The sequence below is a fragment of the Dryobates pubescens genome, chromosome 13 (assembly GCF_014839835.1).
Source record: "Dryobates pubescens isolate bDryPub1 chromosome 13, bDryPub1.pri, whole genome shotgun sequence".
Classification (NCBI taxonomy): Eukaryota; Metazoa; Chordata; class Aves; order Piciformes; family Picidae; genus Dryobates; species Dryobates pubescens.
The window spans coordinates 28,724,563-28,747,268 of record NC_071624.1 but is presented as its reverse complement, the minus strand read 5'-3'; the positions used below and the strand labels follow the sequence as shown (position 1 = coordinate 28,747,268).

Here is a 22,706-nt window from a genome sequence, read left to right as displayed (position 1 = left end):
TCCTCTGCTCCAGCTTGCACCCATTGCCCTCTATCCTATCACTGAGCAGAGCCTGGCTCTGTCCTCCCAACACTCATCCTTTACATAACGGAATCATAGAACAGTTTTGGTTGGAAAAACCCTTTGAGATCATCCAGTCCAACCATCAGTCCAACGCCACCATGGCCATTAAACCATGTCCCAAAGGGCCATATTCACACATTTCTTGAACAGACCCAGGGGTGGTGACACCACCACCTCTCTGAGCAGCCTGTTCCAATACCTGACCACTCCACTACCTTTCCTAATAGCTTCATCAGCTTCCATCTCGTCACGTTCCTCACAAAACATTTGAGTAGAAAGGTGCCATTTGCTGCACGAGTTTCAGGCCAGAGATGAAGGTCCCCAGCACCCAGAATCATTAAAAAAAACAAAGGCAGAACACAAGTTTGCAAACAAATACCTGTTTAATTGCAATGTATAATGGATTTACAGTTGTTAAATACATTATTTGACTGTATAATTTATCGCTCTTCCAGCTCCTTTAGCAATTCGTCGAAGTGAGTGATGTACCATTTGGCTTTCTCCTTTACTTGCTTTCTGATTACATTTCCTCCAAACCCAATGAAGCAGTCCTGGCAAAACAGAAAGTGGACACAGGTATTATAGAACCATAGAATCATCATGGAAAAGATCTTTAGGAGCATTGAGTCCAACCATAAGCCAGCTACCATGACCTCTAAACCATGTCCACGTCTACAGCTTCTTGAACACCTCCAGCAGTGGCAACTCCACCACCTCCATGGGCAGCCTGTTCCAACCCCTCACTACTCTCTCACTAAAGAAGTCCAATCTAAACCTCCCCTGGCACAAACTAAACCCATTTCCTCTCATCCTGTTGCTGCTTATTTGGGTGGAGAGACCAACAGCAGCCTCACTCCAACCTCCTTTCAGGTAGAGGTAGAGAGCAGTTAAGATCACTTCAGCCTTCTCTAGATTAAACAACCCCAGCTCCCTCAGCCACTCCTCATATGATGCCCTCCAAACCCCTCACCAGCCTCATTGCTTTTCTATGGACACACTCCAGCCCCTCAAGGTCTCTTCTATACTGTGGTGCCCAGAACTGAACCCAGTACTCAATGCAGTTTCATGCAAGGAATGGAACTTCTCAGCAAATAAGTTTGGGTTTAAGACTGGATTTCAGAACTCCCCATTTTACTTTCCCTGTTTATTTGTCCAGATTTATTAACAACAACTTTTAAATGTTGCTCCACCTTGGTTATCAGAGTTTTGCTCCCATAGGGAAGTTGTCTCTCAAGTGCCTCAGACCTTCAGGATTGTTCAGATCTGAGATTTTCCTGAAAACCTGCTCTAACTGTGATGCAATAAGGCAATAATTCCAGAATGAGTTAACATTGGAACTTGCATGCAGCATCTCCCCATTATCCCTAATACTGTTTATCTTAACTCTGTTGACCTCATTTGATAGATACCAGCAGTAACCATTAACTCTGTCTTCAATCATTAACCAGCACCAATCATCATTTCTACATCTCAGAAAAGCATCTGCAGTGAAAGCACAGTGTTTAAAATTTCCACTGCTGCTTTTCTTTGCCTGTGGGTGGAAGGCATTTAGCACAGCTATGGTTGTGCATAGATTTAACAGGCAGGGTCCAGCTGTCTTAATTCACACCACAGGAGCTCCTAGAATTTGTTCCTGTGCATCTCCATGCACTGGGATATCTCTCCCTCAGCACTGGTGAAGAAAGGGCACTGGGGTACTTCTATTTAGAGAAAGGTGCAAAAGGGCAGATGAAGTTAAGTTCCTCTGTGCAACAACCATTTATAAAGGTGGCCTTTTAATTGATTTGTTTTAATTCCTTCACTCTGTCAGGCAGATCTCTTCAAAGGTGCCATCACTGTATGGTGAGAAGAACCCTCATCCTAGGCTGATAGCAGGTAAAAGTGCACCAGGTCTATGCCACACCATCATGCTGAGCATCATAAATCATTGCTCAAAAGCAGGGTAAGGCTTCTGTACAGAAGCCAGCACTGGCTGCAGGGACAGAGGGGAAAGGCAGATGGATAAGATCACTTGATTTGAGACAGATTGCATGATTGTCACACAGCCCAGCTGGACCCAGCCAGCAACCTGACTTAGAGACTGTCTGAACTGAGAGCACTCAAACATTGCATGATGCAGGCTTTCTAGGGGAAAACTACCTACACAGATCTCTTGGGCTGTGGGAAGTGCTAAAGATCTTCCCTGAAGTCCCACAAAGAGTTTAAACCACACTTTGTTTTGTCCTTTTTGCTCAAAAGGAACTTAGAATTCTAGTTCTTTAATACTTACACCAGGAGGACAAGCTTCCATGTCTGTAGCTCCATCTCCAATCATAACTACTTTCTTGAAGTTGAACTGTTCCTTCAAATGAGTAATAACCTTTCCTTTCCCCCCTGATTCAGATGTTGGTTGTGTTTCATCAAATCCTGCATATTCTCCTAGAACATGGTGGAAGGTCAAGTTAGACACAGAGCGGGAAGAAGGATAATGTCCTAAGGCCTTAAGAGAGCAGCTAACTTCACACAGTCCTATAAGCCTCACAATTTCAGCATCCCCAAAAAGTAATTAGAAGGTAAGCATAAAAACTAGGGCTTTGCTAAGTCTTAGGTGGAGATGTTTTCAGATTGTTGAGAGGAGGTTGGAGCAGATGATCTCTAAGGTCCCTCCCAAACTAAGCCATTCTATGATACCATGAAAAGTAGAAAACCTATGTGGGTAGCATTACAAATGCATCCCCACTCACTCTGGTCCCACCATCCTGGTGTAACCATTTCAGAAGCAACATTCAGTATGAAGTGTAAACGGTGTATGAAACACTGAGTAAGAAACAACCTCCTTAACTGGGGTTCTGCTTGATCACACTAGCTTAAAGTCCAGAGGAGCTCTGCTAAAGTACCTTGGTCTCCACACATACCTCAGAGTCACTGAAAGGGACGTTTGCCTCTGAAAGCAGGTAAGAAACTCTCTGAATTTGAAGGAGCAAGAGAAAATGAAATTCTGGTTTCTCCAGCTGTAATGTGTGTTACCTTTCACACAGCTTGCAATTAAAACACATCTACAGCTCTGTTTCATACCTTGGGAAAATGACCTGAACTCACTGGTAAGGTCTTGTGGGTCTCCTACTTGAAGCTAGCTAGATTGGTGACAAGGTCATGCAGGCTGGACAGTAGCCTGTAGCCCAATATCTGAGAGCATGAGCCAAAAGAGTGGCATTAATTAGCAGAGAAAAGAGACCTTCAGGGCATCTCACCATTAAAGTAAAACCTCAGCCTGTTGGCAAAGACGTTTGCTGTCGGAATGTTCAGCTGCAAGGCCACGTGTTCCACGATGCTCTGAAACCCCCCAGAGACCAAGAAGACCTGGACTCCTCGTTCGTGAAGCCTGCTCACCAGCTCCCTGAGGGGAAAGAACAGTCAGTCAGTCACCAAGCATGAGTGCCTGGCAGCATCTAGGGATAAGAGGAAAGTTCAAATACATCTTTTCTAAACAAGGCTGCCCATTACTTGGTGCTCTTCCAGGTCAGTTAGGATGTGTGCTGCTTTCCAGCTCCATCCACCTCTGCTGCCCAAAGCTTTTCCTTCTTTTCTTGCAAGTTTGTGCATACACCTTGCTTGAGAAGAGCTGAACAAAACCATCATGTCCAGGGGCAGGCAGGTGTTTGGTTGCTTGGAAACAAGCACTCACTAGAAATGCTTTCTATACATTTTTGTGCTGTTCACATGGACAGATGTGAACACCACCAACAATTCTCTTCCAACAAGTCAAGAGTTTTTTTTTTCCTGAGGTAAAACAGCATCAAGAAAATGAATTTATAATGCAGAGGAAAAGGTAGGGAATGGGTGTGGGGAGATAAAGCCACTGCACCAGCAGGCAGAAGGAGGCTGAAAAGTGTGCAGAGTGCAAACATAACTCAGAGTTGGTCCCTCAGATGCTGAACATGGATGCCATCTTTAGAAGAGGGCAACAGCTACAGGAGAGGATTCAAAAAGTTTTTGGACCCAGTTAATGTCAGTGGGGCTTGAAGGCAGTTAAAAGTTTAGGGGCCTTGGCGCTGGAAGCAGGAAGATCAGCATGCAGCAGTGCAGAGCTGTAGAAGTGGTAGCAGTGACGGCGGAAACACTAAAGACTCAAAAGCAAAGTGGAGGCTTAAAGCAGGCTACACAGAAAAGGAGGAAGAAAGGGAAGGAATGAAAAGGAAAATCATGTGGTTCCAAACAAGCCAACAATGTTCTCTTTGTAGTTACATCTAGCTATGCCTTCAGAAAGAGCGGAGCATGTGCTTCATTTTGGGGGAGAAAATGCACAATATCTTCTGAAATCGTTGGATGCACTAAAAACATTCAAGACTTGGAGCTATGGCCAGGGTTTGTAGTACCAAAAAGCTATTCTTCTCAGTTGTTTGGGAAAAAAATCTGAATAGGAAAAAAAAAAAACAAGCCACCCCACTTTTCACTTTAAACAACTAATGTTTATCCCAAGTCCAAAGATGACTGAATGCACACATAGAAATTGTATCCCCCCCTAATGATTTTGTAAATGATTTTTAGAGACCAGTACAGAATGGGTAGCTCTGAATGATGGATCCCTTAAGCTGAGTGACTGAAGAAGAGGTAATAGAATTGCAGAGTAGAGCAAACCAGTAGTTCATACTGGCTATTAGATCTCCTCCCAGTTCCATCACTTCTCAAAACCCAGATGTGACTGAACAGATTCTTCTCCATGCCTGTTTAATCCTTGAGCCAGAATTTGAGCTTGCCAACCAAAAAGCCAGTTCATACCTAAGACTCTTGTCATTTTTCCATGGATGCTCTGGCACTTGAGGTGGACTCAGGCCATTTTAAGCTCTCGATAGCAGCTTTGTACACAACATGGAAGTGGAGTAGGAAGGCAGTTACATGATGGTCTTAGAGCCTTCACTAATGCCACAGGATTTTGTTCATTTATGCCATGTGCTTTTGGCAGAGTTTTTTGTTGGATCATTTCAAATTCTTCTTACCTTATTCCTGGTGTTAGCTCGGGGGGGTTGTCAGATATTAGTTTCTGCACTTGCTCGTAGGAGGGCCGGATGAGCCCCAGTCGCGCCGTCAAAGCTGCCTTGAACGTCACACTGCCACCCATCGCTCTGCGGGTCCTAGATTGTGACAAAGCAAGTCAGTGACACTGGACAACCCGAGGCTTCTCCCAAGAACACTTACAGAAGAATGACAAGGATCATTCCTCTCCTGTGAGGACAGACTGAAAGAGTTGGGGCTGTTCAGTCTGGAGAAAAGAAGGCTCTGAGGTGACCTTATTGTGGCCTTCCACTATCTGAAGGGGGCCTACAAGAAGGCTGGGGAGGGACTTCTTAGGATATCCCCCTATAGGACTAGGGGGAATGGAATGAAGCTTGAGGTGGGGAGATTCAGACTGCACATGAGGAGGAAGGTCTTCACCGTGAGAGTGGTGAAGCCCTGGGATGGGTTGTCCAGGGAGGTGGTTGAGGCCCCATCCCTGGAAGTGTTTAAGACCAGGCTGGATGAGGCTCTGGCCAGCCTGATCTAGTGTGGGGTGTCCCTGCCCATGGCAGAGGGGTTGGAACTAGATGATCCTTGTGGTCCCTTCCAACCCTGACTGACTCTATGATTCTATCAAGGGTAGGAAACAAAAATGTTCTAGGTTATACCATATCTGTGCTAAGGAAGAAGACTGGTAAAAGAAAAGCTTGGCAGCAGCCACTGGTAGATCGCCACAGCTCTGAACTCAGGAGAACCGCTAAGGCAAAGTGCTTCACTCCCTCTGTGTTTCCATCTGAGCCACTGGGACCAGTACTGCTAAAGTGCATCCCAGACGCTGTTCTCTGAACTGAACTTTTGCTACAAGCTTCAATGGGAACAAGATCAGCCTGAGAGAAGAGTTAAGAGAGTTGTCCTCTCTCCTCTGTCTCCTAACAAGGTTTGCTGGTGCTTAGCCAGGTGTAATGATGAGGGCTGAGCTTAGCCTGTTGAAGAAATTTACACTGGGGGAATTGCTGTATAGTTTCCTTGAGTGGCTTGACGATTCCAGAAGCAGTTATTCATGATGCATTCAGTCTGCTCATTACTCCTGAAATCCTTCTTTAAACTGCAATCGCTTCTTTACGACGGAGCTGAATTAATCCCTACAGCAAATTCATTGGCCCAGATCAACCTTATCCATGCTTATTTCCTACTCCTACTGCAAGGAAGTAAAGAGCAAATATACATACATCTCTGCCACGGCATCTCCAACTCCACAGAACTTGGCCAGCTCATCGATGCCTTCTTCCCTGATCACTGTACTGTCCACGTCAAAGCACACCGCGTCGGCGCTGCGGAAGATCTCTTTCAACTCCATGAGGGACGCCATCCTTTTGGGAAGCTTCTTGCTGCATGGGGACAAGATAAAGTCTTTCTCTGAGTGAGAGTACTGCACTGTGTCTTGAGCCATTGGTGCAGCTGGGCTGATTCTCCTGAGTAGGGACGAGCACAGCCCGGTAGCCAGCTTTTATCAAAGAGCACGAGTGGTGTGGGGGCCTGGCTCGCTTGCTGATTTGCTCTCTGCTGTTGCTGCCTACTGATGTTCAAATTACGTTACAGGTGGGCCGTGGAGCTTTGGGCAGTTGCTGATTTGCTCTCTGCAGGCTCAGCCCATTGATGTTCACATGGGGTTCAAGGTTGCAATACTTGGCATTTGCTGAAGCATCCAGCTGCCAAGTGCGGGGCGGGATTTGCAGTTCTTTGTCTCATCTTGCCCTCACTACTCAAATGGATCCTGATTTTGCATCAGGCCCAGTCTATTATGTCAAATTAGTTGCTCCAGGGTATAGCAGAAGACACTTGGCTCTTAAGGATTTGCTTGATTGCAGTAGACATAACTATCTTAAACCTATCAGTGAGTGGTTGCCCCTAAATCATGAACCACAGAAATTGGAAGAGACCTTCAAGATCATCTAGTCCAATCTTCAACCCAGCACTGCAAGGTCACCACTAAACCATGTCCTTAAAAGGTTAGATCCTTTCCTATGTCCAGATTAATATAAACTAAATATCCTCATCATCTATGAATGCACAGAAAATTTGGCCATTAGCATTGAGAAGTAGTCTTTTATAAAGTCTTGGGCTTGGAGAACTTCACTCAACCCATTGAGATGATCATCATGACCCAACTTCTTCCATAACAAAGCCTGACAAAAGTTTGTTTTCTTCCCTTTTATGTCTGTTCACTTAACTATGTTGAGCACTTCTGTAGATCAGAAGCACCAAGTGTTAATGAAGTATTGTCTTATTCTACCCTGAGTAATTCTCTTACTCTACCCTACTCCTCTTGTGCTTTACCCTTTCAGAGGGAATTCAAAGGGAATTCAGTGTGGACCTTACTGTTTACCAATCTGACAGAAATAACAGCTTTCCATCCCTCACTTCACAGAGTTTTGTAGGGAAGAGACACAGAGTTGTCTCTTCTGATCTCTTCAATGTTTCTCAGGACATGCCTTCGGTCATTGATCTGGCTAGCAGGTTGCCTATTTTTCTAAGACAGCAAAAAAAACCCCCATCAAACATATCTTCATTGTGTTATATACCTTCACTTTCTGTTTTCCTCTCACAAGTTTGGTTTTCTCCTATATATCATGTCAGTCTTGATGGTGAGAAGTTTTACACTCAAGCTCCCACAAAGCGTTTAGTATGTTTCCATTTTTGGACAAACTTTGCACCCCCAGATCCAAAAGCCATCCAGTGAAGATGATCACTGTGTAGCTTGTTGTGGAAAAGTACAGGAGCTGATGGGTACTGACATAGCTCACTGCTAGACAGGGGTCACCCAGGGATCACACATGGAAAGCACCGATGCTGCTTCCTGAGGTGGCTGCTGAGGGACCACAGCTGAAGAGTTAATGATCAAAGCAAGGGTTTTTTCCTCACAACATATTGTAAAGCTCTAGTCTAGCTGTAGAAGCATCACTGAAGAATGGTTTGCTACAGACAGCATGTGGGCTTTGATAATTTTTCTCTATAAAGACTGCACTGTAGATATAAGAAATACAGTTCTGTGCCTTCAGCATGGCGTGGAACAGAAACCTCTCTCCTTTCAGTGGCCATGGACATAAACAACTTCCCTCTGACAGAGACTGGCTCTGAGCTGAGACTTAGCACGTGGTGAACAGGTGACACATGAAATCCAAGTTTACTTTGTGCTAGCCTTGACTTGACATTGGCTCCAGAGCACTGTTTATATTCCCAGTGGAAGATGTTGATTTTTCTGAGCAGGAGAGCTTTGATTTTAGGGCAGGCCTTGGCCAAGCCATTGGCCAAGAGAGATTTGTTCAGTGACATTCAAAAACACCCACTAACATTTTATAATTGACAGGGTGTTAATTTATTTTTTCCCCCCAGCCTATTGGAAACTATGAAGTCCACCCAAAAAAAGTTAATTTGTGGGTTTGGTGCCAATTGTAAAGATTTGCTCTACTGGACAAACTCATTTCATCACTGTGGTTGCGTCACGGTGTTCCAATACTGATTCCTTCTTATGCAAAGCCTTCACATTGCCTCATGCTGCACTGCAACATTACCACACAGTGATGCAATGTCACTGTGTGAGGACACCATGCTATGATGTGGTTTCTTGGTGAGAACCTGAAATCATTGAATGGCCTAGGTTGGAAGGGACCTTAGAGATCATCCACTTCACCCTCCCTGCCATGGGCAGGAACGCCTCTCAGCTAGACTCGGCTGCTCAAGGCCTCATCCAACCTGGCCTTGAGTATCCCTAGGGAGGAGGCATCCACAGCTTTCATGGGCAGCCTATTCCAGAGTTCTACCTCCCTTGTATTGAAGAACTTCTTCCTAAGAGCCAGTCTAAACCTACTCTCCCTCAGTTTCAAAGCATTCCCTCTTGTCCCATCGCTAGCCACCTTTATGAAAAGGCCCTCTGCAGCCTTCCTGTAGGATCCCTTCAGGTACTAGAAATGCATTTCTGGATACAGGTCTTCAAAATTTTAATCTGAGAAAAATGTTACTGCTACAAATATGCATTGGGAGCAGGAAGGAACAGACTTTAAACTTTTCCTTCTCTCTGGTTTCCATGTTTCCCATGCTCCTTTCCCTTTTGGATGCTCCTTACAATGACAAGGCCACCACTGTGGTAAACTTTGCACTTTGATGGTCAAATAGACAAGTTAAAGGAAGAATTACAGATACCAGTTGTGAAGCCAGGGTTTGAATTAACCCTGTCCTTTCTTTATGCCATGCAATAATTCTTTCAAAAGAGTTTCAAGCCATGGTTTATAGTAGCCAGAAAGGACAAGTTGGAAAGGAAGAATTATGTTTTGGAATGCAGAAACCATCAGTGTTTCCTGACCTCCCTTGGCCTGTGACCTGCTAAAGTCTTTGCACTTTCTGCTACAGCTGGGCACCAAGTCCTGGAAAACACAGACCTGGTCTTGGACACTTTTGATGAACTGTAAAATAATGAAGCTAATACAGGAGCAAAGAGGAGAACATGTGAAGGAAGCTTCAGCTGTTGCAGAGAGTTTTCATCTTAGGAAAGGTAAAGGTAAGAGTTACAGGTGGTTCACATGGAATGAAATAAGGTTCTTCTGCCCATGCTGGCAGAGCTCCAGGGATTACCACCAGCTTCTGAGGCTGGCAAATGCCATTCCAGGTGGGAACATGCCAGTGTCACTAACTTGTGAATTGTTTTTCCCAGCCCTAAACATAGATGAGAACATAAGGCAATTTGTGACTGAGTAATGGGGAAAAATACAAGCAGGAGGCATTCTGCTCCCTCCCTTGTTTCCTCTGTTTTCACTGGGCCATCCTGGCATGGCAACCACCAGGAAGCTGCCTAGAACTGACCTCTGGGGAAGTGCACATAGGAAATTAAGGAGAGCTGCAGTAGCTTGTCCACAAGTAGGTGTCACCTGTAAACATGAACTATGTAAAACCTTTCTATGGACAAATCTCTAAGAGCTGTAATAGAGGAACAGCAAATTTTTCTTTCAGAGTGGTCTAGGCCTCTACACTTGGCAGAGATTAATGACTCGCTCTGAGATACAGGGCATCTGATGGCTTTAATGAAAAGGTAAGCAAAAAGAAACTCCCACCAAAAAAAATATGAGTTCTCTCTCCATATGAAAAACCTGGGTAGAAAAATCCCTGATCTTTCTGCCACTGAATTTCAGATAGGTCACCCATTCCTATCCTGCTATCTGCGTGCTGGAAAAGCGTCCGAGCAGCAAACGTTCCGACAGGCCTCCAAACAAAATACCACGAGGAAAAGCTGAGAGGAAGAAAATTGGGAAGAGAAGAAACAGTGGGCAAAGAAATGACTAGAGAAGATGTGAGAAAAGAGTGACAGAGGGAGAGAGAGGTAGGGGGAAATGAGCTAAAGATGGAGAAAAAAGGAAATCACAAGGGAAAAGTGGAATTCCCGTGAGATCTCCTTGCCTCCAGACTGTCAAGTACTTCATTAGGCCATTTGGTGGAAAAAACCTACTTGCATTTCCACAGGTAATTATTCTGTTTTGTAACAGAGAGGGTGGAGTCACAGCAGCAAGCACAGGAATTATGTAAGGCCACATGCCAAAGGAAAACAACTGAAATCTCCTCTGTTTGCTGACCCTCCAGAGAAGGGCACTTCCCGCACCGTGAAAACCAAACATCCGCAGTTTCTGCTCCACGTAATTGAGAGGGGCAAGCAACTGATACCCAGAACTCCAGCTGTGTTCTGGTCTGTTTTGATAAAGCCTTGACAAGATCTCAAAATCCCCATTGTGACTAGACTTCACTTGTTAGCAGACTCCAGCCTTCAAAAGTGCTGCCACGCTGCTCCTTTGCATTGTTCCTATTTATAGCCGTGGCAAAAAAATAACGAAGATTCAAGTGAATCTTAATCAAATGTTCCCTAAAACATCTTTCTCAACACACCACTCAGGAGTATCTTAGTTTGCAAACAGTTTCTGGTACTTCTGATTGCCATTTGGCAGGGTGAGAGTGAGCACTTTGCTGAGGTACTCTGAGGTCCATCCCCACAGCAGAGTAACCTTGCAGCCAGGTGAACAGAAATGCAGCTCTTGCTGTTGCACTGGAGGGAAACTGCTGCTTGGAGTAAGGGATTTGGAGAAAATAGTTCTTGAAACTTTCCTCAGGACCTGCTCCCACTACAGGAATGATCCTGCCTGTAAGCCTGCCCACAGGGGGTGTTTCCATGGTATTAGTTTAATCCTCATTGTTTCTAGTTCTGTGTCTGGAAAATGGGAATAATGTTGTGATGAAGCTTTTCTGTGCTGAGGTTTAATTCTCAGTGTTAGCAATATGGTTGGAAAGCTTTGGAGGAACAGGGGTGCATTCAAGGAGATTAATTATATTTAAGCCAATTAGGACTGTTTTTATCCCTGCAAGTAGCACTCTTTAACAGTTCAACCCATCCATCCTTCACTGTGAGCCTCTGTGGTTTTCAGTGTGAGAACAGAAGGATTCAGTCCTTAACCTCACTCAGTTTGCTTCACACTCCTGCTTTTCTGTTCCATTTTTAAAGGTGGTAAGACAAATCTTGACCTGCAAGTCAAGAGATGAATTGTTGGCAGCTGTACACTAACACCTGAACAGCAGTGCCTAACAGGGAATTAGTTTAAGCACCTTCTGAAAAGTGGTTGAAAAGAGGCAGAAGGATGCTGGATGTTGACATACACCTCCCAACGCTCCAATCCCCTCTTGCCTGCCTGACCATATGATGATGTGTCCCCCCTGCACGATTGCATCATTCATTCACACCGCTCTTATAAGCCAGGCACCACCTTGCTGCTGCATCTTGCAGGGCAGCACAGTCACAGCCCCAGCAGAAGACACTCTTCTTTTTCTGTGCTAGGAAAATCTGCTGTTCTGGATCTGATACACCAAACTCCAACCCCTTCCAAACTGAGAGAAAAAAAAACTAAACAAAACAAAACAAACGACAACAACCAAAAAACCCCAGTGCTCCCAGTGACTTACAGTATTGTACCGGCCGTGGCTGCTGCTGCTGCAAACCTCTTGGCTGCACAAGAAAAGCAGGGATCAGCTGAGACCTTCGGTCACATCAACAGCACGGCACGGGCTGATCTGGAAGCAAGCCGCATTTTGGAAATCACTCTTTTATAATCTGCTGAGTAAGGCAGCCGGGATGTTGGTTTTTTTAAAGGTTACACACATGTAACCAGAGAAGTCCAGCTGTTCGCTGACAGGCGTAGGGAGGAGAGGTGTTCCCTTGCCTACGTCGGGGGAGGAGCTCAGGCCCAGTGCGGGGCGCTCGCAGCTTGGGCAGGCGCTGGCTTGGCAGGCGGCAGACCGAGGTGATGGGGAGCTGGCTCACCGGGCAGCCAGCCTGTGCCACGGGCACGGGGAACAAAACGGCCCTTGGCAAAGGCACTCCACGCAGAGCTGAGGAGGGGCTCTGAGCAGCAGCAGTCAAAAGAGTTGCTCTTGGCCTGAAATCAGAGGCACGGCAGAGACAGTTTTCTTTCGCTGGGGATGAGGTGAAAGGTTTGGGGAGTTGACTGCAGGAATGCATTTTGAGTCATTTCACTCAAAAGTAGTGTTTTGGCTTAAGCTGGTGCTCTGCATCAGAGCAAGCAGTGTTACACACCCAAAATCAAATCAGAATTCACCAAAAGCTTTTAAGGCAAAAAGGCAAACTCCTCCTTGTGAGAAAGCTCTCTTTTGTTTCCTCAATTGCAGTGTTGTCAAAAGCAGTGGAAACACTGCCAGGCCTGTCCGTGCCTGTGTTCTGGCATCCCACAAGAGTTTCCTCAGGCATTGCCAGGGCCACTGGGTTAGAAATGGGAGCCTGCTAGCCCAGAGCTGTGAAGCTGGTCAGTTGGTTCAAGGTCAAGGAACCCTGATTTAGCTGATTTAGCTTCTTTCACTCACTTGTGATAGGAGTCTTATGACTGCTGCTTGCCTTGAGAGACTGTTCTGCACCACTGGATGCACCGGTCACAGTCGATGCACAATTCTTCTGCCATTCTCTCAGCGTTGCCTTTCAAAATTACAAGCATTAATTAAAACCAGTAATAGCCTTATGTGGCTCTCTTCCCTGGGATGTCTTTCAGAAACTCTCAGTTCATTACCATGTGTCAACCATTTGTTAGTAATTTCTTGTGTCAGGAAGAGCTGGTACCAAACCCCTTTTGCTGTGCAACTGGTCCCATGGTTCACTGTTCCCCCTGGTCCTGTTTGTTATTTTGGTGGTGTGTTTTAGGAACAGGTTTAGAAATCTCTTCTGTGAATAAGGTTAAATGAAAACTGATCCTGATAAAGGTGAAAGAAAACTGCTTCTACTGAGAATCTCAGAGAGGTTTTTTTGCCAAGATAAGCAGTGCATTATTTGACTTAAGAGAGCTGCTGCTGTTTCATGGAGAATATTCCCTTTATTTTGCTTAGCTTAACAGACACCTTGGGTTTAATTCAGTTAAAATAATTCTCATCTTGTGTAATGTGTTGTAAATCCATTGATTTCAGAGGACAGCTTAGGCCCAGTAAGCATCTGCCCTGAATTATTACTGCACGTTAGAAACAAGCATGCAAAACAGTTCAACAACTACAACTAAGACTGAAAAATTAAGGGAAAATGCAGGAAAATGTGGGGTTAGTGTGAAAATTATACTGAGAAATGTTACTGTGCCATAAAAAATAACTGTTTTCAGACACTGGATCCAGCAGAGAGAGAGGTCTGCATGGGAGCTTTAAGAGGGTGTTCAGGAGTGAAAAACCAGAGCTCAGCTGGATGTGTGGCTATCAATACAAACACAGCACCTAAGCCTTGAATGAGGCCTCTCAATCTGTACAAAAGGTGGAGACCACCTACATGAAAGACTAAAATACCTGTGAAAATGGTTTGATTTTTTTTTATTCCCCCCCCAAAAATATCTAAAATTGAAACTAGATTTCCCAGAACTGCTTCATTTTCCTTCAGTAATTCCCTCACAAACCTGAACCTGCTTGGGGAATGGCCATGTTGCTGGCACAGCCAGCCCCACACACTGCAGGTGTTTAGGGTGGGTAATTCCTGCTTTTTTTTACAGGACATCACCCACAGGAGCCACAGAAAAGCAGCAAGGAAAATAGAAAATGCCATGTGCCCACTGGTGTGCCTATGGGTTTGCCAAGGCTGCCCTCTGCTGAGAACAGCCCTGAGAAAGAGAGAGCCTCGAAGCAACACCATACCAGAGAAGCAATAGGAAAATATTTGTGTGTGACCTGTTGGCTACAGAATCCAGAGCTGGGGATTCAGGTGTTTTTAACTTTGCATCTAGGCACCTCAAATATTAACACTGCAGCCTCTCAGGGCTGTGGTTTGTTTTGTTATGGTTTCAGCTGGCTGGTAGCATCCCAATAAAAGTGAAGACTAACCATTAACAGAGTCCTAGACCCAAATTTTAAGTGCCAAGTGTATTTCCCTGCATTTTGCAATATTTAATGTTTATTTCTAATGATAACAGTAACAGAACAGAAAGCCCAGCCTCTAAAGTGTCAGCATTCAAGTATTTCACAAGATGTATGCACTGCTCAGCTAAACAAAAGGGCTCCAAACTTCTGTGGTATTATGTTCAAAGACCAATTCCATCTAAAATGTTTAAAAACAGAAACCCAAGCCTATGGACAGTTGTCACCTCAAGACCTGACAAGTCCAGCTCACAGGCCACACATGACAGTCTCCTGCACAAGATGGTGCTTTGCCCAAAACCCTGAGGTCTTCATCCAAAGCAGCAGAACAGATTCCCAGCAGGTGCCACAGCCTGCTGCCAAAACTGGTCTGCCCTGACTCTTCAGTTTCACTGACTGTTCAGTCAGGCTCCCCCAAAATACCTGCAGCTAAACTGTACCCAACAACTGGCTTGGACTTTACTACTGGAACAGCCCAAGGCATTGGTGCCAGGCACTGCTACAGTGACTCACTGCAGCCCAGCATCCAGGGTTGTACCCAGGACTCCCTGCTGCCAAGAGTGGGATGGAGTGGTGGAGATTTACCCTGTGCCATGCACACAGCTGATAGATGAGTGTTTGGGATGCCTATCTGCCTTCTTTGTTCAATGCACTGAGGAAGTCCTGGCCTGTGGGCCATTGCCCTCTGCATCTTCTGGAGTAGAAAGGCTGCAGGAACACCAACAACCACTTGGCCTGGATCACCCTGGCACACCTCTGCAGCCACAGGCCACGATTACTCTGAGGACAGGCACCTTCCTCATGAAATACTTCAAATTTACCAACAGGGTTGTGTCCTCAGATACACAAGATGGGCATTGGGTGCTACAGGCCCCGACAGGAGAATGCAGGAGCCAGGCTTGGCACAGTCTGCACACGGTGCACACAGGGAACCAGGGCAGCAGCTCTCTTCTCAGTCTCCTCTCAGAGGAAACTGTCAATTGTGTTCCAGTTTGGAGCCAAAGCTGGCAAGATGAAAACATTTCACAGCCTCAAGGAACGGGCCCTGATGGCCCCTGCAGGGCAAGCATTTCCAGTGCCCGTCACAGTTGCCTTGACTTCACAATTCTGTTTTTCTTCCACAGATCTCTCAGGAAGCCTGTGCCAGACCTCAGGAGAGATCATCCCAGCCGAGAGCCCCGGAAAGGACCCGGCCCCGACTCGATCAGACCCGGGCATGCAGGGCCACACTGCAGTGGCTTTGCAGGCCCCATCAGCCCACGCTGCATCTTCTGCATGAAATGACGAGTTTTGATTAACCTCGACTCTGAACTTTTACCAGGAACTATTTTGATGATTAAGCCGGAACGTTTAACTATTAATTCTATCGATCTAACATTAAATCATCCGCTTTAGTTAGTTATTCTCACGGTTCTGGGAACCTGCCGGGGCACGTCTGTCACATGAGCGGATGGGATTAACGACCGCCCGACCATGCCCGTTCAAAGGCCCCGTTCATACTCGCCTGCCGCTCGGCCCTGGCAGCAACACCCGCTGCCCTCCGCAGCCCGCCCTCCCCGTTAGCCACCGCGGCGGGGCGGGAGCCGGCCGCTGGGAGCGACAGGCGGTGCAGCCAACGGAGACGCGATCGGAGCCGTCGCTGGCCAATGGGAGCACACCCTCCCCGGAGTGTTCTAGAAGGGGCGGGCAGCGAGGCGTGGCCCTCTCTGTCCCCGCCCCCCCGGAGCGGCCTGACCCAGCGCGGAGCGGAGCGGCGACCATGGCGGTGAAGGCTCTCAACCCCAAAGCGGAGGTGGCCCGCGCCCAGGCCGCGCTGGCCGTCAATATCAGCGCGGCCCGCGGGCTCCAGGATGTGCTGAGGACCAATCTGGGCCCCAAGGGCACCATGAAGATGTGAGGGATCTCCGGTGTCTCCCGGTTGGGGTGGGGGGTGGGGAGGGGAGGCAGGCCGCACCGGCGGCCGTTAAGCCTGAGGGGAAGCGTGGTGGGGAGAGGCGGGAGGAGGCTGCTGTGAGGCCGGGATGCCGGTCCTGCCTCCGCTACGCTTTGGGGAACAAAGAGGCCGCTGGGCCGGGTGGGGCTGAATGAATGGAGAGGAAGCTGAGCGGGCCTAGGCCGGGCACGTGTGGCGGGGCCGGGGCAGCCGCTCACCCGCCCTGTCTCGCCCGCAGGCTGGTGTCGGGGGCTGGAGACATCAAGCTGACCAAAGATGGCAACGTACTGCTGCAGGAAATGGTGAGCTGGTTCTTGCCGCCGCGGGTGTGTTCGGGGAGGCAGGAGCAAGCTGGTGTTGCCAGTGGCTGGCGGGGGACCACGTTCCCTAACGCCCCCATCCTTTATTTCTGTAATATTTAGCCCTGCACGTTGAGGGCAAAATGGCCCTTGGGAGGAAGGTAAAAGATTTAAGCGTGGCTTGGTAGGGGGGGTGTGCAGTTTATGTGCTAATCTGGCAATTTAAAAGGCAACACGGCACTTCTGTCACCTACTGTTTTGCTTATGGGAAGCATTCTTCTATTGTGCTTGAGCAGGTCTTAGGCGCCAGAGTTCACCACGGCCACATGGCCTGCAAAGTGTTTAAATCTGGGTGATGAATGCAGCTCATAGCACTTTCCTGTCGAGTCCGGGATTATATCACTGTTTCCCCAGCGTGGGGGTGAAGATTACAGGGGCAGTGGTGCCATCCTGCCATGCACCCTACGATGCTGGATGCTGGCAGTGTCCAGCATCCAGTATAGATGCATAATCGGGGTGGGGTGGGTATAATTCAGTCAAGTTATTGCCAAAGTGATTGTTTTTAATTGATACTATTAGTTGGAACCTGATGACTTGACATCATAAAAGCATCAGCTGATCCTTAAATGTTTTGTTTATCTGATTTCAGATTGTGTCCTGTACCAGTGCTGTAACACTCACTGCTCTGCTTATTTTTGTCTAGCAAATACAACACCCCACAGCCTCCTTGATAGCAAAAGTAGCAACAGCACAAGATGACATCACTGGAGATGGTACCACTTCAAATGTTTTGATCATTGGAGAACTTCTAAAGCAGGCAGACCTCTATATTTCTGAGGTATGTCTGCAGCAGTGCTTTTGGGGAGAGGGGGGGAAGTTAAAAGCTTCATATGAGACCATTCAGCTTGGTTTGTTTGATGCTTAATGCTTGTAAGCCAAAGGTGAAAATGAATACATCTGCCTGAAGTAAGTGCAGCACAGAACTTGTAAAATGGGGAGAGGAGGACTTCAAGAGATATCCAAAATCAAAACCACATATTGTGAATACTGTGACTTTTAATAAAGTTTTATTTGATGTTACTTCTGTTTTGTGAGAGCTAAAACACTTTGGCTTGCATGTTACCAAGGAGATCCTCCCTGACAGATATTTTGGAATAGGCATTCATATTGCACAGTGAACACCCAAGAGTGCTTTGTAGTGCTCTTGGTTTCAGTTCTGTGCTAGAATAATCTGTACTTTTCCTCTGCATTGGAAGGATTTGCATTCCTTTTATATGTATTCAGAAGCACAGTACATTTTCTTTGTAGGCTGCAAATTGCCTGTGTTTTGATGTTACCTGGAGTGGTGGAAAAAAACCACCATTTTGGTTTCTACTGTTTGATTATTTTCCTTCTTTCCTTGTATTAGGGTTTGCATCCTAGAATAGTAGCAGAAGGATTTGAGATTGCGAAAGACAAAGCTCTTGAAGTCTTGGAGCAGGTCAAAATAACCAAGGAAATGGACAGGGAGACCCTTCTAGATGTTGCCAGAACATCCCTCCGTACTAAAGTTCACAGTGAGCTTGCAGACATCCTGACAGAGGTAAGTGTTACGTGGCTTTGCCTCTTGGGTTGAGAGCTCCAGCCTTTAAAGTCCTGGGATTGTTAACTTGAGTGAAGAGAAGCCTAGTGGTCATTTTGAGGCTTTATTTCCCACCCCCTCCCCTCTCTTCCAGGCTGTAGTAGATTCTGTTCTGACAGTCAGAAAGCCAGGGGAGCCCATTGACCTCCACATGGTAGAGATCATGGAGATGAAGCACAAGTCAGAGACTGACACAACGTAAGTAACGAGTGCCCTTCAGCTTCACTTTAAGGATGCTCTGATGTTGGAGTAGTCTGGGGGGGTGGTTTTCTTTTTAGAACAGCTTGGCTGTCTGAAAGCTACCCCTGGGAAGGTTACTAGGGAAGGGAGTGAGAGAAAGGCATAAGCAGAAGTTCCTCACTCACTGAAGGTGTTTTGAATAGCAGAGAATGACACTGGGTTAGGGTCTAACATACCAAAGTTAAATCGATGCTGTTTGGTCGTAGTAATAAAGTCTGTGGTTCACTTGTGCCCTAGGCTTGTATCTGCTTGTTACAAAAGATTACTTGATGAATGGGAACAGGGCTGTAGTCATCTGGGTGGACATTGCCTAGGCTGTGTACCTAGCTCAGTGGCATGGACGAATTCTGCACTAGCTTTCCTCAGTAGCTAATGCAGTCAGACACTATGCCAGAGCAAGCTCCTTTTTCACACTGGTTGGCATGCTGCTGATGTGAGAAGGGGCATGCCTTTGGAAGAGGGGTACAGAATGATTGCTCACTCCCAACACAAGTGCATGGGCAGTTGATGTTGGACCAGCTGCACTTTCTGTTCTCTGACTTGTCTGGGTGCTATGGAATGTGTGTCTTGTGTGTGGACACACAAGGTGCTTTCTCATCTTTCAGGCTGATCAGGGGGCTGGTTTTGGATCACGGTGCTCGTCATCCTGACATGAAGAAGAGAGTGGAAGATGCTTATGTCCTTACCTGCAACGTGTCTCTAGAATATGAGAAAACGTGAGTACACAGCAGAGAGGTGAGGAGCAGGAAGTGCTTCTGTCTTAAAGGACTTGCATTGAAGGTGTGCTTAAATAAGGACTGAGAGGACTGCACAGAGCGAGGCAGACAGTGTAGAAGGTGGGATAGAAGAGATGATGCTCCCTTTGGAAGCTGAGAAATTGTCTTTGAGAGACAGAGGCTTCATAGTGGTGCTTATTCTGTTTTAATGAAACAGGCTGGAAAGCTTTCCTGTTTCTTGAGCAGAATTCTATATTGTAGAGCAAACATCTAAACACACTTTAGAGTTTGCTTGGTTTCTAGTGGTGCCTCATTTATTGTAATGGGAGAGCTCTGAACTAGGGTTTGGGGGTGGATCTTGGGTTTGGTTTGATTTCTTCATAACATTACCAGAAGGATTACCTCCTTACATGTAATTCTATTTCTTCAGCAGAGAGGAGGCTTTTTTCTTACTGCTTCTTTTTTCTTCTTCAGAGAGGTGAGCTCTGGGTTCTTCTATAAGAGTGCTGAAGAGAGAGAGAAGCTGGTGAAAGCAGAGAGGAAGTTCATTGAAGACCGAGTGAACAAAATAGTTGACTTGAAAAGAAGAGTCTGTGGTGACTCAGATAAAGGATTTGTTGTGATCAACCAGAAGGTGAGAAGGTGTAACTGACTGGGACAGTTAATCTGAAATGCTGGCTTGCTTGGCAAGCCTTGTGACTCCGTTTGTGCAGTTCTTCTGGCAGAAACAGCTAAGCGTAGGCTAACGGACTTGTGAATGTGTGCTTACAGTTCTGACTTGGGATCTTCTTTGAGCCTGAGGAAGAGCTGCCTCGTTAGCATCTGACTCAGAAGGGTGGGTTTAGCATTTTCTTCACCCTGATGGTCACTTTCTTGGCTTCTAGGGAATTGACCCTTTCTCCTTGGATGCACTTGCAAAAGAAGGAATAGTTGCCTTGCGGAGAGCTAAGAGGAGGAACATGGAAAGGTCAGTTCCCAGGGAGAGGGAGGAGAGGGTAAAATCACTTGCTCTTCCAAACTCAGTGAGTCAAGTCTGGCTTACTTTTGTGAAGAGCTCTTTCATGGAGCAGGAGCAAACTGTTCCAAGCCTGGGCAGTGTGGTGTTCTGCATGCTAAAATACTGTTGTTACGTTGGTGACTTCACACTTTACTTAATACAAAGCAAGGGCTGAGCTGTGTGTGTTCTCTCTCAGACTGACCCTTGCATGTGGTGGTACTGCCATGAACTCTGTGGAGGATCTCACTCCTGACTGCTTGGGACACGCAGGGCTTGTCTACGAATATACCCTGGTAGGTACAACTCAGCTTTCAGCTGCAGAGAGTGGCCATCAGGTGAGGCCTTAAGTGCTTTAAGAGCTATACAGGAGCCTGAGCAAAGGCTGATGGCACTTCACATCCCAGTGTCCACTTGTATGTGAATGTTACCTGGGTATCTGCTCTTGTCACAGTGTATTTTCCTGTTACTTCCATATTATGCTTTTAATTTCTGTACAAGTGAGAAAACAGAAACAAGGTTCTGCTGCTTCTTACTGCTTCTTGAAGGGCTGTTAGTGCAGAACTGAATCTGAAAGTGTTCCTTTGTTACATGTATATGCTCATATACGAGGTGAATGCACACCTTGTCTTTCCCAGGGTGAAGAGAAGTACACCTTCGTTGAGAAATGTGACAACCCCCGCTCTGTCACCATCTTGATCAGGGGACCCAACAAGCACACACTGACACAGATCAAGGATGCAGTAAGGGATGGTCTCCGTGCTGTTAAAAATGCCATTGAGGATGGTGAGTCTCTGCTCTCTTCAATGATGTTAAGGCTCTGCTGCTGAAACTCCCCAGACTGGTCAACTTTATGGCAGCTTCCTTGGTATCTGATGCAGCTGGATGCCAATCTGTGTGTTCCAACATGAAGTGCTTTTTAGTTCCTGTTCTTACACCTTGTAGTTTACAAGGTGTTGATAACTTGTGCAAGGTGTCTTTAAGGATGAGGGAAAAGATCAAATTGCATTAGAAGTTAACTGTTCAAACTAAATTAAATGCTTACTGTGAAGTCTCAGTGCTGTTATTTATTCCCCTGCAGGATGTGTGGTCCCAGGGGCAGGGGCACTAGAAGTGGCAGTAGCTAATGCTCTTGTTAAACATAAACCTAATGTAAAAGGAAGAACCCAGCTTGGAGTTCAAGCTTTTGCTGATGCTCTGCTCATCATTCCTAAGGTATAAGGAACTCTTGAGTAAAGTGGCTTTAAAGCATACTGAGACCTGTTGCTTTTTCTGCTGGAAGTCTAACACCATAAACTCATGTCTCTGCTCTCTCAAAGGTTCTGGCTCAGAACTCTGGTTATGATCCCCAGGAAACACTTGTGAAGGTTCAGACAGAGCATGCAGAGTCAGGGCAGCTCATTGGAGTTGACCTGAACACTGGTAAGAACTTCAAATAATGGGGTGATGTGCTGTCAGGAAACTGTCATGACTCAGCCCCATGAGGAGTCCATAATGCTGCTGTGACTGCAGAAGGCTGTTCCTTCTGTCACTGACAGTGGTGCAGAACGCTGTGGCAGGTGCCCTGTAGGCAGTTGTGGGGTGCTGTGCTGCTCACATGCACTCTGTTAGAGCTTTCTGTGAAGATAAAGCACATATTAACACCAGGGTGCAAGTAGCAAGCAAAATCATACATCAGACAGTGGGGAGTCTTGCTTTGAGCTGTGTGAACTGGTTATTCAAAGACTGTTTTACCTCTTTTGTAGGTGAGCCAATGGTGGCTGCAGCAGCTGGAATCTGGGATAATTACAATGTCAAGAAGCAACTGCTTCATTCATGGTAAATGTCACAGTGTTAGATGGTTAAAATTGAGAGAGAAATGTGGAATTGAGTGGTCCCCTGTAGAGGGAGCTACCTTTCAAAGGCAGAAGTGAAGCTGTTCTGTTTCTCTGTGTCAGGAGGGATATTCTAACCCCATTTATTTGCTGTTTCCAGCACCGTGATCGCTAGCAACATTCTCCTGGTGGATGAAATCATGCGAGCTGGAATGTCCTCTCTTAAAGGCTGAGCTGGCTCTGCTGTTGATGGCAGCAGTCACCTCCAGCAGTGCCCCATGGAATGGCCCTACAAAAAATCTACTCCAAGCCCCTCTCTGCTTGGCCAGAGGGGGTTTTCCCAGCAACAGAAGGTTCTCTGCTGTAACGAGCAGCTGCCCCTCCTTGGTGAACATGGCCACTCAAAATATTAGCAACTTAAGCAAAGATTTGGCTCTAAAAAGGAGTTATTTATTTTTGTTTTCACTGAGGTGTACAACTTCAAGTTGCTTTTCTTCTGCCCAATAAACTGTTCTGTTCTGTGCTCCATGTGTGTTGGTCATTTAAAACTTTGCTTTCCTCAGGCCAAGTTCTGGAATGCTCTGCTCCCAGCTGCCACCAGGCATCAGACTGCACTTTTTGGCTCCCAG

At 46.4% G+C, this 22,706-nt stretch overlaps 2 protein-coding genes and 2 non-coding genes across 4 annotated transcripts; 3 read left to right on the top strand and 1 right to left on the bottom strand.

Moving 5' to 3' along the window:
- Window positions 1–429: 429 nt before the first annotated feature.
- PSPH (phosphoserine phosphatase) lies at window positions 430–6,531 on the bottom strand. The gene is made up of 5 exons (XM_009903285.2): window positions 6,267–6,531; window positions 5,040–5,174; window positions 3,294–3,439; window positions 2,333–2,481; window positions 430–614 (listed from the first exon to the last, which is right to left on the bottom strand). Exons 1-5 carry the CDS (start codon window positions 6,485–6,487, stop codon window positions 504–506), a joined length of 762 nt encoding a protein of 253 aa, XP_009901587.1. The 5' UTR covers window positions 6,488–6,531; the 3' UTR covers window positions 430–503.
- A 9,637-nt stretch (window positions 6,532–16,168) lies between these two features.
- On the top strand, window positions 16,169–22,595 carry CCT6A (chaperonin containing TCP1 subunit 6A). The gene is made up of 14 exons (XM_054166856.1): window positions 16,169–16,353; window positions 16,632–16,695; window positions 17,396–17,530; window positions 18,101–18,274; window positions 18,408–18,511; window positions 19,159–19,269; window positions 19,744–19,903; window positions 20,154–20,236; window positions 20,463–20,559; window positions 20,902–21,049; window positions 21,345–21,478; window positions 21,583–21,685; window positions 22,009–22,081; window positions 22,238–22,595. Exons 1-14 carry the CDS (start codon window positions 16,220–16,222, stop codon window positions 22,308–22,310), a joined length of 1,593 nt encoding a protein of 530 aa, XP_054022831.1. The 5' UTR covers window positions 16,169–16,219; the 3' UTR covers window positions 22,311–22,595.
- On the top strand, window positions 17,860–17,991 carry LOC128897776 (small nucleolar RNA SNORA22). Its single transcript, XR_008462593.1, has one exon. It is a non-coding gene; the product is annotated as a small nucleolar RNA SNORA22 (small nucleolar RNA).
- LOC128897775 (small nucleolar RNA SNORA15) lies at window positions 18,888–19,023 on the top strand. The gene has a single exon (XR_008462592.1). It is a non-coding gene; the product is annotated as a small nucleolar RNA SNORA15 (small nucleolar RNA).
- Window positions 22,596–22,706: the final 111 nt, after the last annotated feature.

Coding starts and splice junctions, on each gene's coding strand:
- CCT6A (XM_054166856.1), top strand. CDS start 16,220: ATGGCGGTGAAGGCTCTCAACCCCAAAGCGGAGGTGGCCCGCGCCCAG. Junction 19,904..20,153: donor TTGTTGTGATCAACCAGAAG/GTGAGAAGGTGT, acceptor CTTGGCTTCTAG/GGAATTGACCCTTTCTCCTT. Junction 20,237..20,462: donor AAGAGGAGGAACATGGAAAG/GTCAGTTCCCAG, acceptor GTTCTCTCTCAG/ACTGACCCTTGCATGTGGTG.
- PSPH (XM_009903285.2), bottom strand. CDS start 6,487: ATGGCTCAAGACACAGTGCAGTACTCTCACTCAGAGAAAGACTTTATC. Junction 2,482..3,293: donor GCTGAGGTTTTACTTTAATG/GTGAGATGCCCT, acceptor ACCATGTTCTAG/GAGAATATGCAGGATTTGAT. Junction 615..2,332: donor TGGAAGCTTGTCCTCCTGGT/GTAAGTATTAAA, acceptor CTGTTTTGCCAG/GACTGCTTCATTGGGTTTGG.